This window comes from Cryptococcus neoformans, chromosome 2, assembly GCF_000149245.1.
Source record: "Cryptococcus neoformans var. grubii H99 chromosome 2, complete sequence".
Classification (NCBI taxonomy): Eukaryota; Fungi; Basidiomycota; class Tremellomycetes; order Tremellales; family Cryptococcaceae; genus Cryptococcus; species Cryptococcus neoformans.
Genome location: NC_026746.1, coordinates 1,511,667 through 1,529,556, shown reverse-complemented (window position 1 = coordinate 1,529,556; position 17,890 = coordinate 1,511,667). Strand labels below are relative to the sequence as shown.

At 48.7% G+C, this 17,890-nt stretch overlaps 6 protein-coding genes; 3 read left to right on the top strand and 3 right to left on the bottom strand.

Annotated features, from left to right (window-relative positions):
• Positions 1-1,037: 1,037 nt before the first annotated feature.
• CNAG_07493 (hypothetical protein) lies at positions 1,038-2,820 on the top strand (the record flags this gene model as incomplete). The annotated part of the gene is made up of 5 exons (XM_012192375.1): positions 1,038-1,248; positions 1,778-1,967; positions 2,011-2,212; positions 2,276-2,571; positions 2,630-2,820. 5 exons carry the CDS (start codon positions 1,038-1,040, stop codon positions 2,781-2,783), a joined length of 1,053 nt encoding a protein of 350 aa, XP_012047765.1. The 3' UTR covers positions 2,784-2,820.
• A 14-nt stretch (positions 2,821-2,834) lies between these two features.
• On the top strand, positions 2,835-3,461 carry CNAG_07492 (hypothetical protein). XM_012192374.1 has 2 exons: positions 2,835-2,972; positions 3,149-3,461. The coding sequence occupies exons 1-2, from the start codon at positions 2,888-2,890 to the stop codon at positions 3,292-3,294; spliced, it is 231 nt and encodes a 76-aa protein (XP_012047764.1). The 5' UTR covers positions 2,835-2,887; the 3' UTR covers positions 3,295-3,461.
• CNAG_04060 (hypothetical protein) lies at positions 3,330-4,941 on the bottom strand. XM_012191926.1 has 2 exons: positions 3,787-4,941; positions 3,330-3,737 (listed from the first exon to the last, which is right to left on the bottom strand). The coding sequence occupies exons 1-2, from the start codon at positions 4,796-4,798 to the stop codon at positions 3,727-3,729; spliced, it is 1,023 nt and encodes a 340-aa protein (XP_012047316.1). The 5' UTR covers positions 4,799-4,941; the 3' UTR covers positions 3,330-3,726.
• An 883-nt stretch (positions 4,942-5,824) lies between these two features.
• CNAG_04059 (hypothetical protein) lies at positions 5,825-7,253 on the bottom strand (the record flags this gene model as incomplete). The annotated part of the gene is made up of 5 exons (XM_012192260.1): positions 5,825-6,063; positions 6,171-6,300; positions 6,338-6,937; positions 7,080-7,128; positions 7,222-7,253. The coding sequence occupies 5 exons, from the start codon at positions 7,251-7,253 to the stop codon at positions 5,825-5,827; spliced, it is 1,050 nt and encodes a 349-aa protein (XP_012047650.1).
• Positions 7,254-13,854: 6,601 nt separating this feature from the next.
• Positions 13,855-16,261, top strand: CNAG_07491 (glutaredoxin). XM_012192373.1 has 3 exons: positions 13,855-15,326; positions 15,389-15,479; positions 15,558-16,261. Exons 1-3 carry the CDS (start codon positions 14,532-14,534, stop codon positions 15,911-15,913), a joined length of 1,242 nt encoding a protein of 413 aa, XP_012047763.1. The 5' UTR covers positions 13,855-14,531; the 3' UTR covers positions 15,914-16,261.
• Positions 16,262-16,303: 42 nt separating this feature from the next.
• CNAG_04056 (hypothetical protein) lies at positions 16,304-17,825 on the bottom strand. XM_012192259.1 has 6 exons: positions 17,349-17,825; positions 17,194-17,276; positions 17,031-17,126; positions 16,932-16,972; positions 16,646-16,839; positions 16,304-16,535 (listed from the first exon to the last, which is right to left on the bottom strand). Exons 1-6 carry the CDS (start codon positions 17,790-17,792, stop codon positions 16,386-16,388), a joined length of 1,008 nt encoding a protein of 335 aa, XP_012047649.1. The 5' UTR covers positions 17,793-17,825; the 3' UTR covers positions 16,304-16,385.
• Between the last annotated feature and the right edge of the window lie 65 nt (positions 17,826-17,890).

The window sequence follows — 17,890 nt, the reverse complement described above, 5'->3', positions numbered from 1 at the left end:
TTTTTCGCTCTTCAATGCTTTGTTTCCATCTTCAAACCTTTGATTTCTGACAGTAAACTACATCGCCATATTCTAACATGGATCATTTCGAGTTCAAGAAAGCCGAAAGGATGACAGCGGATGGCAAGCCAGCGGCTCTCAATGCATTGAGCCCACACAAGCAAGCCCTCTCAGGTCGTTATGTGTGTGGGATCGACATACCTCGGATCATTAAACCAGCATGATTGTCCATGATGTGATCCAACCTAGCTACACGTGCATTCATAAATTGTTTTCCTTAAAGCGTAAGTACCATAATATCCTTATTTGCGCAACTTGGACAGAAGAGAAGCATTCAACATGGGGTGGCTTGGGGTGATAAACGGTGGGAAAACGGGAACGATGACGGTGCGAAACAACGAATGGGAACGGATGAGGAATATTAATATAATATTAGAAAGTAAAGAGGAAGGTTCAACCATCAATCTTGACCAACTACGGATTATAGGTACAGAACCTACATGTATACGTGCGTACATGATGGGTACTTAAAAACAAAAGGATTAGTAGCTACTGCTGCTGCTGCTGCAGCTGTGGGAATTTTGCGCGTGGAACTTTGCAATTTCATGGAGGGACAGCCGGTGTGAACAGACGTGGATGCGGCTCGGGATATGACATGTAATCCGGGTGCAGGCAAGTTGCCGGTGACATGTCCGATGCGTGCACCGGCGGCCCCGGACACGCAGCATGGAATCCCATTTCATGGAAGGTTCACGAAACTCATAGAACGTGCTCGTGCCCCCGATCTCGTTCCATTACCTATATATCGACAGCCATATCAATGCACACATTCACTTTCTCCAATATTCTCTAGCGTTTCATACATCCTCCGATCTTTCTCGAATGTATCCCATGAGCATCATCCTCCCAAGCTCCGGTGTATATAAACCCCACCCCACTGACCACATGTTCTCGCTGCCTATCCCCAAATCCACTTACCGCTATACGTACCTTGTCGCCACTAACATTAACGCCGCAGCATATCCCAATCCTACGCCATGTGCTCCGCGTCACACACCCCTGCACGTCCATCCCGTGCTGCCCAGAACCCCAACACGGCTCGCAGGGATGATGACCGCCACTGCGACTACTGCGACTGCTGGAAATGGATCCCTGGTTGTATCGCCGTCGTCTTCGCCCGCTACCCCAGCACGCTCTGCTTACGTCCCTCTTTCCGCTCCCCAGATCGTGTAGCATGTGAGCCAGCCAGTGCGTAAAACAATCGAGTCTCCCGAGGAAGCCAGGCCCTTCCTTGCGACGATGGCTAAGGAGCTGGATGACCTCCTTGGCTTCACTGATTTTCGACCCCTCAATCCTCTCAAGCAGCAGCACTTCCGAAACAGTTCCGCATTGGTACATGCCCTCAGAGAACACTTAACTCGAGCCTTATGTGATATCAGCGAGCTCAGGAACAAGGAAGAGTGGATGCTCTCCCTCTTGCGTACGAGTCTCAACATTATGATCACCCAAAATAAAACTCTTCTCAATATGAAGTCCGAAATAGAGGCTCTGAGATCTCAGGTGACGGAGTTGGAGGAGAAACTGGAGATGGGGAATGGCGGATTGGAGAGAGAGATAGTGAGAAAGAAGCCCAGAACCTAAACTGACCAAGCCCTATTCGTGAGTACACTCAGCAATCCAAGCGGTCGCGCCGCTTCTCCTCTGGGAGTAGCAGCCGCAAAACTTGTTATCTCGCCCCCGACCTTGATAAGATATGACAAACTTGCTTTATGTGTAGAATCTTGTACATGGTGTCGTTCGAAAGATGGTGGGGATGCCGAGAAACGGGCCAAAGCCGCTGTACACTGTCGACAACTGCCGGACTACAACGAGGAAGAGGCTCCAGATGGGTTCTTCCTCAAGGATGGCAGGATATTCTGGCGTTCAAACTGGTCCAATCTTCGCTGTGCCTTGCGAGGTGATGTTATGTCTGAATGCAAGCCGGAGCTGACAGCTTCTTCATCTTTGTAGCTTCGAGAATCTCGTCAGCACCGCAGTCAAAAAATGCTTACAGGATGACCAATTCGTCCAAACCAAAAGCAAGCCAACGAATAACGAATTGAGAGGCCGAGTGGTCGATTACCTCAACAGCGTTGTGAGGGAAAAGAAAAAGGCAGAGGTAAAGAAGAAGACAGAGGCGAGGATGAAGAATGTAAAAAGGAGAACCATGAGAGTGGGTGCTTGCATTACATTTTGTCATTAACTTGTGCTTCTCTTACCGTGGATTGTATTGCAGTTCCGTGCATGGCTTATAAGCAACTGGAAGGACACACCCCTGGATGGGTGTAAGGAACGAGACCTTTTTAAACGGGCACTACTCTCAGAAAGGGGGGTTCTGCGGAATCTCCACTTCCTCGAACATAACGAGATTGAAGATGTTCTGAAGAGAGTGGCCGAAAGGAGATCTAATTCAGCAGGAGATAACGATGATGAGGATGATGATGATGTGTATGATGAATTCTTACTCCTTGCCGATGCCTATTATGGTAGTAAGGTGGAAAGACCTACCGTGGTGGTGGTCCCCTGTAATAAGTAATTGACTGCCCTGTTTTGTCACAGTCACCAACTGACCACTCACCGTCGTCCATAGATCCGCCATGCTGTCTGGACTGGATACGAAAGCTGGTTACAAGCCCAAGGCAAGGCAAAACGCAGGTCAACTCCCGTCTTCCACCTGCCTTATAAATACCATCATACGATCACCATGGGTTTCCGCCTCGCGTCCAGTCCAACCGGCCTCGTGAAACGCCAGACGGCCTCTTCCATCCCACAGCTGAGTATACAAGAGGCATGATCGACTGGGAGGCGGTGCAGAAGATAGATTCCTCCTTCATTCCCACTTACGAAGATGTTCCACCCGGCCCCACCAGATCTCAGTCAACACAAGGTCGTCGCCCCCTTCTGGAGATTCTCCGTCATCATCACTCGTCGGTGTACGCAAGGCTTCAAAAGCGCCTTGTGCTTCTGCCCGGACCAGAGAGTTACACCTTGAGGAGCTTGTAGAAAAGCCGATGTGGGGAGGGCACCATGCAATATGAATCAAAGCTCCAACGAGCCATTGGGGATGTGCGTTATAGCAATTTTTCCGAATATCTCGATGCTTCCCCAGCCCCTGTACTTGATAGTTACCATGAGATGGAGGAGATGGACTTCGACTTCACTCAAGAAAACGAGGTCTTTGGAAACTTTAATGGTTTTGTTACGGAAGAAGAAGTGGAGGAAGGAGGTTCCAGTATTGAGGAGGCAGCGATGTAGCAGGTTGAAAGTGGCAGTTTGAATTAAGGTTCCGAGCCCTAGATATTGATAAGAGCTATTGAGTAGGAGTTATTTTATGCATCGAAGCCTGCGACAGCGAGACACTGTAGCCTGAGTTGAAAGACACTCATTGTCCAGGTCCGTCCAATGTGCAAGTCCTTGACCTTGCCCTAGTCAGTAAGTATAATACCATGCATATTTACACCCAAAGTCCAAGGCAAAAGGGTTTATCCACAGTCCTTACCAGTAAGCTCACGTATGTCGAGCAACTGGGATAGTGACAATGATCTTGGTACCTAATGGTGCCGAAGATCTTTGCGTGCCGAAGATCAACACTGACCAATGCGACTGGGTGGATGGAAGGTAAGGATTTCGCGTGGATCGGGAAGAAGAAAGGAGGGGAGAGTTGATGTTGAGAAAACACCTGGATATCTAGTGTTTTCCTGTCAAGGTCGTTAATGACTGTATACCCAATCCAAAGAGAGAACTTACTCTTCATCATACCGGTATCCGTAAGCGATGGAGGGCTTGAACCACCTGAAAACGCCAAAGAGTCGGTGGGACAAAATCTTTCCATCAGAAGCTCGTCGGATATGGGAGAAGACGGCCCAGAGGATGCCGTCATAGTCGGCTGATGGAATTCACCAAAGCGACGTAGGGGAGGGCGGCACTCTATAAAGGAACACGCATTATTCCTGTTGAGGAGACGAGGTAACTGCGTCGCGCCATCGACTATCCACTCCTTTTTGAAGGTCGGGTCAAGAGGTCGAAAACGATCGCCTTGAACACTTAGTTCGTGATGGAACTCGAAGGAGTTGGTGATACCCTCGCCTCCGGGGCGGTTTGGCTGTTGCGCCATGCGGGGAAGAGAATCCCTGAGGAAGCGGCAAAAGACCTCCTTGTCTGCGGAACCTTCGCTCCTTCTTCCGTGAGACAGAAGATCGACGGAGAATTCTTGATCAAGCCCGCTATTGTCATAGTAGGCGAGGTCATCGGCGTCGTCTTCTCCGCCAACATCCAGCCCTCCGAGCCCGAAGCCATCCATTAATCGCTCCTTATACCCTGCGGTGTCGGCAGGATCGATCCCGGATTGTATGACTTGCTTTAGGCGCTGAAGCGCCAAACGTTCACGGAGGAGGGCACGAAGAGCCACAACTTGCTCTTGCACCATGTTCCGACCACTCATCTTGATATTCTTGATACGGCCATTCAGCCGCTCCAAGGAAAAGAGCCACCAACCATACACCGGACCGTGTGCAAGGATGTCGTCAGGTATATGCTCTATGATGTGGAAATTGGTGACGCGAGCAGGGAGAAAGGGGTGTAGCTTGGTGAGGATGGCGCGGAAACTATCGATGTGCTTGCGAAGCTGAGCGACTTGAGCTTCCGAAGTCGATGACTGTAAAGTGTAACGGATGACCGCAAACAGCTTAAGCGTTACAGACAGTTCTTCTGGCGGAAGCGGCTTCCCTTGGTGCGAGGCCTCTGCCCACAGCCAAGGCATCACCAATGGACCCAGGACCTCCCCGAATGTTCTCCACTGGGATGCGGTCGGTTTGCTGAGCTTGGTGAAGAATTTCTTCCCTATCTTGTCGATGTAGGGAGGGTAGATAACTTCCTCACTGTCAGGGACGTCACGCCGGTCAGCGTAAAAGCCCGACGCTCAATCGAAGAGGGTGGCGAGAAGGAAGGACGAGGACAGAAAAACCGAGGCCTGAAAGGGAACAGGAGCCGGACTAATGGCTGACCGATGCGACTTTAGACGTTGGGAGGTCTAGAAGGTGGAAAAGAAGCAACGGGACTGGACAAAGATAAGAGAAGACAACAGAATCATGCTCTCCAGCCGATAGAGAAGCGCCTGTGGGAGGATGGGTTTACCATCGGTCTTGCTCCGGGGCAGCACGCGAGCAGCATACCGCTGCAACCTCTCTATCGCCCGCAGGTCCTCGGAAGAGCCCGATTGCTCCACCATTTGGTCGTACACTTCACGCAGACCATCTCCATCCACAATTGCCTCTCCCTCGGACTCACAGCATCCTCATCCTCCGCCCATCCAGTAGGTGGCAAGGCACAGTATCTGCCTAAAACCAGCACTTTCCGAACGTAGAACGGCAAAATCCCCTCTAGCAGAGCATGTATGGGGTCAGCGACGGCGTGAAGGATTTTGTCGAAGTCCGGAAACAGGTCAAAAGCAGAAAGGTGGCCGGGCACGGTGAAGATTGACTTCTCGAGAGCTTCAATGTGAGCCTGAGTGGCCTTGGTTAGGTGTCCAGCCCGACGCGCGACATAAGTCTGTCAGGCGGTCTGCAGAGCTTGCTCAAACTGGCGAAGGAATCCGCATTGCTGAGCCAACATTGCTTCCGAGCGTTCTACACCTGAGGGTGCTGGGTGCTTCCTGGTGCTGTGCAACTGGTCCACTCGTACATCCAGCTACCCCACGCATCTGTCAAAACAAAAGTCGGCAAGCTTGACGTTCGGAGGGGGCGGGTGCAGCGGTGCTACGTGCTTCCTGGTCCAAGAAAGTATACCTTTAATCGTAGTCCGTACTCGTCCCTCTAACTCTCAAGTCATTCCTTCGCTGGCCTGAGAGGGTGAGAAGCTCAATTTTGACAACAGCGCCCTTAGCCTGGTTGAGATGTTGGTGTATGGTTCGGTTGATGGTTTTGAGACAAGGTGAATCCTTCCTCCTAAAATGGACGCATCTGATGACGGCGACAGAGGCAAGCCAATGGCAAGAAATGGTTCCAATCCTAACATACACCTTGCGCCCTACCAAGAGAAAAATAGCAATCAGTAGGGATCCAGGTAGTATTCACACTGAGAGGTATCTCACCGTTGGGGTATTTCGGTGTCTTAATCCACGTTGTCAAGTTTACCGTACAGTGTCTTGGCATTCTTGCGGAGTCGAGATGACGAAGTTTCTACTGGAAGGTTGAGGATGCGATACGTTTTCTCCACGCTCGCCCGGCGAGAGATCGCGCTCGTTGAGTACCCTCCGGCGCAACGCTTATCGATCTTCAGCGACAGTCAGCTCAATAATGACCTGAATAACAGCCTTCGCCAAGTCGCCCAATCGCTGAGGCAGCCCTGCAAAAGCCGTGAGGAAGATTGAGAAGACAGCAAGGACGGTGACAAGTAAAGGCATACTCCTTGCAGCTGATCCGGGGCGGAAGATGGGTTCGTCTTGATAAGGGTTGGGTTGCCGACACGAGTAAGGAGGGATCAAGGATTCGGGAACTTTGGTAGGCCATTTGCTAAGCTGATGGCCAAGGCTATCACGGATAACGCCTCCATATCCATCACCCTCAAAGCCTGCTTCAAGAAGAGACTCATCCATCATGATGGCAGGAAGATCATCATAGCCTTGCGCATCATCGATATCCAAAGGCTCTCTTGCAAGGCCGCCTTGTGAAGTCTCCTGACCTGAAAGAGGAGATGGGTAGGCATCACCTGGTGAAGATGTGGACCGGCCAGCAGGGGTAGAGAATCGAAGGATCGAGATGTCATCGGAGACGGAACCATCGGAAAGGATTTCAGATGGAAGGGGCGGGGGTACACATTGTGTACTGTCCCCGAAAATGAGGATAAGGGCTGATTGGCGGCCCCGGAGAACTCTAAGTTTATGCGGTGATTGAGCCAGGTCCTATATTACTGCATCGTGCGCCCACCTAGAGGACATAATACACATCGGCAGCGCACAACGGCTATTTGAGGCTAGGATGACCATAGGTTAACCCATTGTTGCAGCTACACGGCCCATATCCATCTTCCGGGCACTCACACACCGAGGTTGCTTCTGGTTCTATAGGTCCTGCTTCGATGACATCGTTTGTCCTACGATAGGGATTGTCGGACAAGCCAGAATGGGATAATAGGCCTTCCAGTGAAGTCCTCAATGAGGAACGCAAGTGCACGACCAGTTCTCACCTGGACGCCCTGGGATTACTACTTCGAGGCATTTTCACCGAAAGAGACGTCTAAACTAGGTGGAAGATTGGGATAGTCTCACTGATTCACACGCTGAGTCATCGCCACTTGTCAGCTTCTCCCATATTTTGTAAGAATTGCAGTTTACGCTTGGAGATGAGATTGCAGACGCTGGGAGATGAGGTTGCAGACGGGGGCTTTATAGTAGAGATGGAGATGATTATGTGAAAAGGTTAAAGGCAAAAAGGATTTCGCTGACGAAAACGACGACTTGTTTGGTTGAGTGTACAGCTGAATGGCCATAGGACGTGCATGCAGCCGATCTGCGTGCGCCAGCCAAGTTGCGTGGCCGCTGTAGCGTGAACCAAACAACGGGCAGCCTGCATGCAACGCCTATTTTCCATGCTACTTTCCACGCTTTTCCAGCCGCGTGCCTTTTTCCTATTCACGTTAAGTGCACGCCTACACCAGGCCAGCTAAGGGTCCATGCCGAACCAGCTATTGAAACTTGGAAACTTACATTCCCGCTACCGATTGTTTCACTCCCCTACGACTTGCGTTCTTGACTTGATCTTTATTCATCCATCCGCCCCGCTCTGGCATTGTTTCTCGGTCTTGAATCTTAACTCATCCACACCCTTCCTGGCCCCACCACGCTCCGCGCTAATCAAATTTACATTGCCCAACATGCCATGTACCCAGAGCACCAAAGGACGCGACGACGACAGCATGGATCGACTCGGGTATGCACGGAATCGCCGTCTTTCACAGAAGCAACCTCGAGGAGGATGTGCAACGCCAGTGCAACGCCAGTGCAACAATGAGAACAAGCAGTGGGAACTTTTCTGTGATCACATGACCTGAACAGGATGAGGTGCAGCATCTCATCCCTTCTTCGGGCGTGGCGCTGAATCGGACTTCTTTACTAGCCGTACTGTACCTCCCGCAAATGCGGCCGTATATATCTATGACTGGATCCTTCGCCTTCTGAAAAATCATTCCATAAGTACTGGCATGCCCCACCGCGTTCATCTTGACAAACAAAAAATCGGTGTCCAGGTCAACCAGATGAACTACATCTGCCGTCAAAGATAAACAAGCGCAAAACGGCCAAGCAATGCAAGGAGTTTATTCTGAGCAAGTGCATCATCAATCAGCAGCCAATGATCAGGTTGAACAGGACGTCATGGATGATGCGGATGGTGAAGAGGATGAAGACGGCGCGTCAGAGGTCGTCACCCGGGAAGAGCGCACGCAGTTGATGGCTGAGGTCAACGGCATAGAGGAGTTTGTAAGGCTCCGCAAGGACCTTGGTTATGATGATGCAGGGATACTCAATTTTGAGGATATGGGTGATGGTGAGTCTTGTTTCAATACTTTTTCTATTACACGACTTATGCTTCTCATTTAGATCCGTACTATGATGGCATCGGGACAATAGAGAACATGAAAAAGATATTCCTGCATTACCTCCATCGAAACACCTTTAAGGCTTTGGGCGACTTTACGGCCCAAGCCGTTGGTATCCAAGGCTTCTCCGTGCTGGCGACCAACTTTAAGACCACCCTCGCCTCCCTTTCCCTTAGGCACTTCCAAGAAGAAAGTCCCGCCCCTCGCTATGGCGTTGTGACTAACCACGAGAGCAAAATCCAATATGCGACTTTGCTCAGAAACAAAGATGTGGATCGATGCCCAGTTTCTTTCCTGGCCTTGATGCTGTTTGCGAGGTGAGGATGTCATGTGACATGTAACCCTAAGATATCAATTCTAATGACTTCGCTAGATTTCACTCCAGTCGACAGTCCTTCCCAAATTCAAATACTTCTTTCCCTTTCTTCAAAATTTGTCGTGACTGGTACCCCATCCCTCTCTTTGTCACACCCCAAAGCAATTATCTACATCTCAAGTATGGCACGCTCAACTCTAATGTTCTCCAAGCTCTATTAGCTTGCGATATATACTGCAAAGCCTCGGCCAATCCGTCCCGCAAATGGGGGACACAGCTGGCTGGACAGGGCAGAGCGCCAGAGGAGGAGATTCCCAGACATGGCCGGTGGTGCAGGAAGGCTATGGAAACGACGACCTCAACCACCTCCCAAGCTACGAGGATTCTTGTTGGCCTTCCTAGCAAGAAGGGTGCTTACCACCTTCCTCGTGATGTCGATGTGCCGAAGGAGTTGAGAGTGATATGGTTTTCCCTTGGCCCGACGACGCGTAACCGTTTTCTTCTACGAGTACGAGTAGAGATGGATAGACTGATAATATCTTCACAATGAAGCGGAGCTTAATGATCCCAACCGTCAAGAAGACGACAAGGCCGGCCGCACCTTCGTTGAGCTCTTGCACTATTTAAGCAAAGTTATCGTTCAAGACGCTCCTTTCCTTCGCCGATTTGTCCCCGATTTATATGTCTGGAAAGAGCCTTTCTTTTCGGCCCCGTCTTTTGTCGCTTTTGAAGCCAAGACACTTGCCGAGGTTAAAATTGCACAAACGACGACGAGTCAGCAATTAAGGCAGGTGATGCCCGAGTTGGCTAATTTCATCTCAACCAATTTCAAGCCTGTTACAGACTCTTCCAGTTCAAGACCCGTGACCACTGTCCTTCTGTTGAGCGTCTGCAGATCCATCTGCTGAATCGCCAGAGCATAGTTTTCAATGCAAACGCGAACATTTGTGACATATTACAAGACGACAAAATGAATGGCCCTCTATGTCATCATTTTCTTCAATGTCCATTTGATTCCGACTTAGGCAGATCGACGCTAAAGGCCGAGACACGAATGCATCGCAGCCTCTGAACTTCCAGCGGGAGCAATCGTACCGCTTGCCGAGCTTTTGAAGACTGTCTTGGAGGAGCGTCGATCTGAACAGTACGATGCCTTGTTGGCGGGGATTAGTGGCGTCTTCCACACCATCGCTCGGGACCTTAGGCACCAAGGTCTGCCTGGAGGTTAGTCCCACCTCTCAACGGGATCGGAGATGTCAGCTGACAGGCCTAATTCATTCCTTTGCCTCCTCGGCCACCATCCCCTCCTCCGCCGTCAATTCCTCCTCGCACAGCGTCTCCCTGGCCCAACCACAACTTTTGGTCTTTACAAAGACCGAACTGCCAAAGATGTGAGGGAGCTTTGGGACGAATAGGCGACTGCCCGTCAGAGAAATGAGCCAGAGACCGGAGTTTAGGAAAAGCAGGGGAATCCTGGAAAGTGCTTATCAATTTCCGACGGACTGCCAAATAGTGATGGCGGCATATCATCTCTGCGATGCCCATTCTATCTCTGCTTTTTCTTATTCTTATATTCGACATTTATCGACCCAACATCATGCCCAATGCAAAATCTAAATCCTCCCGAGCCAGCATTTGCACAAAACCGGCCTGCGGGGGCTATACTCACTTATACATGCAGCCCAGCTGTTCACCGAGACGGCAATGAGCGGCCAACTTTTCCCTTCCATGAGATGTATATCTCTCCCGGTTTTTGCTCTAACGGCGGTGTTCCCGAGGAACATTTGCCTGAAGCCGCCAGACAACATATCCGAGACTCGGAGGTTGTAGACCCTGATGTCATCCAGAGCGGAGGTCACAGTGGTGAAAACGTTACCAGTTACTGGCCCTTCCGTTGCTGTGAAAAAGGTATCTTATTGGGTGCCATCATGCTTGATGGGAATCGTGAAATGGAGTCAGGAGTCTGATCCCTCAGGCCCCAAAGCTTTGCTTCAAAAGGCCAAGGACGCTGAGCGATTAATGCGAGAGCGAGACCAGCATTTGAAGCAAAAGCTGGAAAGCATTTACGAGGCGATGAACGAAGGGTCGACGATCACTCCGGAGTTAATGAGAGAGATCCGCGAGTTGAAGTCGAAGATCGTGGAAAATAGTTAAGAGTGTCAGGCGGACTGAGGGAAAGTAATTAAAAGGGAGACCGTTCGGGTCATTGTATGCATGCCTGCCAAAAATGTCTGGTCAGAGGCTTGTCGATGTGCATTCGGCTTTCCTTTAGGTAAAAATAGGACTTACCTACTTCTTTCTTATGGAATCAAGATGGGCTTGTCTTGCTTTGACCGAAGCATAACGCGACGGTTGTATATTTGTATCATCGTGTACAGAGTGATGGAAAAGTTAGCTTTGTCCATGTACATGAGAGATTTTTTGATTTTCTTGAGAACAGAATGCCCGCCCTCGGCAGCACTACTATTAATGTGAGCTAATGAAGGGTCTGCTGCTGCTTCTCAACATGTGAATCGTAAGCTCCCGGCCTTCGCCGAGTGGAAGGTTTGAAGAATGGCTTCTTCTTGGGTGTTTCATTAAGCGCACATTCTGCCATCAGAACAGAAGTATCTACAGATGGAGCTGCTGAAGACCTCGGCCGCTTTTGAGGCCGTTTAGCCTCCCATCTATCTTTGAGAAATGATGATGAGGCTGCAGAAATGGTAGACTTCATGGAGATTTCGCTAGGGGGAGGAATGGAAGATGATGGTGGTGAGACGAGAATTGGTCCATTTAAAAACAACTTCCGTCGCTTTGAAGCGTTGCTTTCTTACGAAGAGCTCTTCAAGTAGACAAAATGAGGTTCAACGTTCATATTCGGTCATCTTTCTCAAACAGTCAGGCCGATGCAAGCGTTTGAGTCGAAGGTGTCAATGGTTGTAGTAGTGCATTGTTTGGCGATCCTTACCATTATTAGAGTCGGTACAGACTTTGATAATAGCGCTTCCCTAGACAGTCGTTAGGAGAGGGTGGATGGCACAATGAAGACGATTGTCCATATAAATATGTCAAGTATACATGCAAAAACTGAAACTGATTAAATGCGCATTGTCCAGTCCTCCATATCGCACGGTTACACTATTTTATTATGTACACAATCTGAGCCATCAACTAACGAGCATCTGAATAACCCGATTCCTATATCGGTTCGCGATTCAAGGGATGGATCTGAAGATTTCTTCGTCGCGATAAGGAATTCGGTAAACTCATTGTGGGGTTTTCAGGGTACGATATCTTGATATTTCACCATGCTGTTTTTACATATTATATATATATATTACGCCGCTGCACTGGTGGGTCTCAATGAAGGAATAATTCACGATTCCGCGCAACGTTCAATTTCGTTTCTTGTGCCAGTGGTTTTGTTTTAAGTATCTGTGAATAGGTCTGAACCCCTTAGTAAATCAACGAACCGCTCTCTACCATAATAAATCAAAAGATATGAATGCGAACGGACCATGCATACGAACAGATGACTGATAGACCAAAGGATTAAGAACCAAACTACAGCTCCAACCCCTCATCTCCGTCCCTCCTCATCATCCCCGTCTTCATCGCTACACTATGGATCAGTTTGAACTGAAATCTTTGCACAAAATTCACCATCGCTCATCGCTGTCCTCCTCTCGAGCTTGAAGAAGATCATCTACATAGACGCACCACTCAGCACACGACGTACTTAAAGATTGCGAAGAAACTACAAGCTACAATAAATCAGTCTATTATTTCTATCCAAAAATTTCACGTAAAAAACGTAAATAGCAAATAACATGAAATGAGATTATTTAGATGAAAGGCCAAAAAGCAGTGAACAATTGCCGGTAGCTTCGTTACAACACGCTCTCAGTTCTTGGCAGGAGAAAGCATTACATACGTCCATAGTTGAACTAGACCATCTTTTTGTTTGTTAGTAGTTCAACATTGGATTTGGCATGGACATATTGCTAGACATGTTGGTGAGGGAGGGAAAAAAAGTAGAGAGCAGAGAAACTATAACAACAGGACAAAAAGGACATGCGCGCATCATGCATCTTGCATCTTAAGCCAGGAAGTCAACCAACGACAACAGCATAAAATGATTGATGAAACGTCAAGCCATCGAGAAGCTTTAAAATTAACTGCTGGAATGAAAGGATAATGTAAACAAACATTTTCCGCCAGCCACCAGCCACCAGCAGCCACATTTTATTATCGGAGAATAACGCCAGATAAGCTTTCGTGTTCTTCTTCTTCTGTTTTTAATTATACGTAGATGATTTTTCTGGTTAGATTTTTCTTAACTGTTTGCAGTTTTCCCACGTCCAGTTTAAAGCAGATTAAAATGGCGGGAGTTACAAGGCAGAACGCCGAAGAGGGCAGAAGGCGGTGAGCCGGCATAACCCACAGACCACCTTGGCGATAAAATTAAGGGTAGTTCCCTGGTCCCTGGCTAGGCATAAGGGCATGCGGGTATGATGTCCGTGCTCCCTATTTGATGCCCCTGTAATTTATTGAATTACTTTTTCACGCTGCAGTCGAAGTTTGGGATGGATGCAAAATGCGAAATGCGCAAGCGGCAGCTGCGTGAAGAGAGAAGAGGTTGGGGATGACATAGGTGAGAAAAGGAGGATGGAAGATGAGAAGCATGAGAAGGTAGGCAGAAGGAGAACGGAGGTAGTTTACGTTGGTTTATGTCACAGGTACGCACGGCACTTTCTGTTGTCTTTTTTTGGTCGCTGCTGCGAAGTGTAAAGCAGAAGAGGTGCTGCGTTTGCTGGTCAGAACTTAGTATGAGCCTGAGACCATTGACACGACGACATATCGTCTGGCCTCACATAATAATACCCCAAGTAGCTATCCGTATTTCTTTCTCATCATCCATCCTCTTCCCTATCCCAACGCTCTTTTCCGCAGAATCCTAGCAATGCCAGCGCAAAGCTCGGTATACACATCAACGTCGTCGGGCTTTTGACCTCGGTGCTGGCAGCCAAATTACCGATCACCGACTCCGATCGGCCCTTGCATTTCAGGTGACTTCTCACGATTTGAATGGAACACGCGGCTGTCCCAAAATAATATAACTAAGCATCAATTCCATCGACAGAAATTGCACTTCCCTGCGCTAGCCCCGGATGCCGGAAGTTGCCCTCTGATAGTAATATCTCTCGTGTTTTAAGCTTCAGCTGCATCTAGTACTGCCCACCAACAATAGCCTTGAGAAAGGCAAAATGTGTAAATATACAAGTACTCCTGTTTCCACGAGTCTTTCTTCTACCTCTTCTCGTTAAAACCATCTTCATTACAAGACGACACCTGTGCAGGCATCGGCATCTCTATACGTCCAACTGCAGCTGTCCAAGACACGCTTTCCACGAATCTCCAGCCTCCAGCCACGAAGTGGACGATACATTGGTCTGTCCCAAATCAGCCATCACCGATCAACCGATTCCAGCGAGCGCGCTCAGACTTCTGCACACCACCTACCTTTCCTGTATTCCTTTGGTGTTGCCCTTCACTGCCGGATATACACCAAAACGCATACTTAGAACAGCCATACTTCTACATTATGCACTTTGACGAACCTATATCACCACGCTCGCAACCTTCCAATCTCCCTGGATTCGAATCTCGCAGAGCCCTGAGCTTGCCTTCCATCACCATGCCTTTCAACAACTACGGTAATAACAACGCTCCTCTCCTCCCGCTCACCCGTCACTCTTTCTCTGGTCCTTCCTCACGGCGCTCAGCTGCGCGAAGGCTATCATACGGAATCAAGAACCGGGCATCTCAATATCCGTATTCCGTCACTATTGGTGGCATCCTCACCCTCGCCCTCTTCTTCTTTATCTACACTGGTCATGGCTCCGATCTTGGTCGGTACAATTCTGCCGCTTCAAGATTACACATTAGGACCCCCGATGAAGATATGATACCCCTACCCACACCAGAACACGTGATACACCGTCCAGATTCAAAGATGGACGACGATGTCATTCTTTTAACAATAGACGAAGACGAGTTAATAGCAGAAGACGACTTGTTCTGGGATTCTTATACCGAAGCCGAACCTCTCTCAGCAGAGGAAGCTGCTGCCGAAGCTGAACTTCAAGCACACAAGCAAAATGTGCAAGCGCAGAATGTAGCTCAATCACTAAGGGCGTTGGTCTGGTGGTTGGCTGAAGGTGGAGTTTTGCCGAATGATTTCGAGGTGCCGAGCAAGTCGCATTTGAAAAAGATTGGGTCATCGGGCTTTGAAAAGTTGTTGTCGTCGATTGACGCCGGGGAAGAGGATCAAATGATCTTTGAAGACGGATGGGCAGACTTTGCGAATAAGAGGTATAGCATCGTCGTCTTCTCCAAAGTGAGCCCAGTCTTTTTCTCGTCTCTTGCCCATCTATAATGCTGATGGATGGATGATTCAAGACATATTGCCCCTATTCCAAGAATGCCAAATCCATTCTCGGCAAGTACCATCTTTCCCCGGCACCATTCATCATCGAACTTAACCAACGATGTAAGTCCCCACCTTCCTCCACCCAACCGCCATAAGCTAACCCATCCTTTTTTTTTCTCTCTCCCATTCCGGATATAGCCGATATGGAAGCCCTCCAAGAGCTCTTACAACGCTTCACCAACCGTCGAACCGTCCCCAACATCCTTCTCGACTTCATCTCTATTGGCGGTTCCGACGATATCACGCTCTTGCATTCCGAAGGCGGGTTGCAGCGCAAATTTGAAGAAATGGGTGCTTTCCCTGGGTTGGCCAGGCGGGCGACAAGCTTGTTGGCTGACTCTGAGGAGAATAGTAGGGATATAATGATGGAGGAGGAGACGGGGGAGGAGTTGCCAGTGGAGACAAAGACGGAGGTAATGGAGATGGAGCTGTATGAAGAAAAAGAACAAGAAGTGGTGTATGAAGTTCCCGCGAAAAAGGTTCGGAGATCATGAAAAATGACCATGACGAGGACGCAAAAAAAACGCACACAAAAAAGACAGTCAGGAATCAAGAATCATTAGGTCCAAAACACGATTTGGTCGGGTCGTCGTAACGTTGTCATTATAGATTGGTATTACCCCAGGGCGTAGAGTGAGCATGTGGCGCGCGGTTTAGCAGATACTGTATACTGTGCAAGTACAGGTATAGTCTGTCAATGTAGTCAACCCATCCACTGATTCAAAAACTCATGTTAATTTGAAGCGATAGTTTATATCTTAATTCTTTTTTTCCATATTTCATTTTCAAAGCCTTCACAATTTGAAGCACAACCCACCATATGCAGCATTATTACAAGTGAATTTGGTTTCTTGCTTCAGTATTCGAGGATACTGAAAGTCAATGACAAGTTTGAAATGGGCTTCACGTGTCCATACTTCCCTCAAATGTTTATAGTAATTGATTAGGAAGTATGATACTAGTATTTTACCACCTGGGTCGACCACCCCTCATCATTCTCATAAATCCACCCCTCTTCAAAGCCATAGCAGCCCCCAAACCATAGATGATCCCACCCAAATGTCCGGCAGAGTCGGTCCCAGAGTTAGGTCGTTTGACAGCGGAGTAGAAATCCCACTACATCCATTACATCGCGTCAGCAACTTTTTTGCTTTTTTAAAGAAGAAAAATCCGGCTTGGAAAATCTAGCGAACCGGAACAGCAATAAATAAGGAAAAGGAACTTACAGCAAAGATACCACCAATAGCAACCCAAACAGGCATAGGAATGACGAAGAACATCAACACCTGCGAATTAGGGAACAGAGCACCATAGTACGCGAGACATGCGTAAATAGCGCCAGAAGCGCCTTCACTACCCCACCACCTGTGTCGGGAGAAGCGGTGGTAACCGAGCGAGACGAGGGAGGAGAATACACCGGCTATAATATGATTATATAATTATATAATTATAAAAGGGGTTTTCGTTAGTAACGCTGGGTTTGGGAAAAAGGGAATGCGGGAGGAAGCTTACCTCCGAGGTAAAGGCCAAGGAACGAGGCGGAGCCCATGATTCTAGCAGGGTGGATTTAACTTATGTATCCCTGTGGTCAAATGTAAAATCGGAACTTACGAAGCGGCTGCAGGGGCCAAAAAGTAAAGACCCAAACAATTGACAAAGATGTGTGTACCATTACTGTGGGAAAAGGCGCTCGTCACGAGTGTCCATCTGGAAGTAGCTTTGTCAGCTGAATGGACGTGCTCTGGGTGGCTCATCAGAGGGGATATACACCTACATTCTCCCCGAGAAGACGTTGACTTCATTTAAGATAAAATTGTTTCTTAAAAAGTATAAGAGTGATGGATCACGGAATCGTTGCTATCAGTCTCGGAAATCAGCTTTGGACTCATCCAAGCTATCGAATTTTGTCAGATACGTGTGACGACTCACAGCGGAGGAGAGAGCATATTGCCAAAGCAAAAACACAGCTCCATTGATACCGATCAGCCCATAGACAAGCGTCATTGTCGGAATTCTATCTATCCTCCTCCTAAGCCTTGTGAACCACGCCCAAGGTCCTTGGGGTCCACCACCCCCGTAACCATAACCATTACCACTCGACCGGCCTCCCCGTGGGAAGTAAGTTGATCTGATGAGCGATTTAGTTGAAGAATTGAATGATCGCTTGGTGAGAGGGCTGGATACGGAGAGAGATTGAGGCAAGGGAGAAGATCGGGCGGTGGAGAGGAAAGAAGTGAGGAGTGATCGGCCGGGTCCAGCAGTGTGGGGGAGGAATGGCGTGAAGAAGGCGTGTGAGGGTCTGATAATGGCCATAGAAACTGGTTTTGCCCTTGGAAGTGAATGCGAGAGCCCTAATACTGCTCTGAGTGCCATTGCGTTGAGCGTTATGGGAATGTGTAGAGCGAAGAAGATAAAAAAGAACGCATATGAGTCGTATCGCATTGGGTAAAGAAAGGAAATGGCCAGTTGCT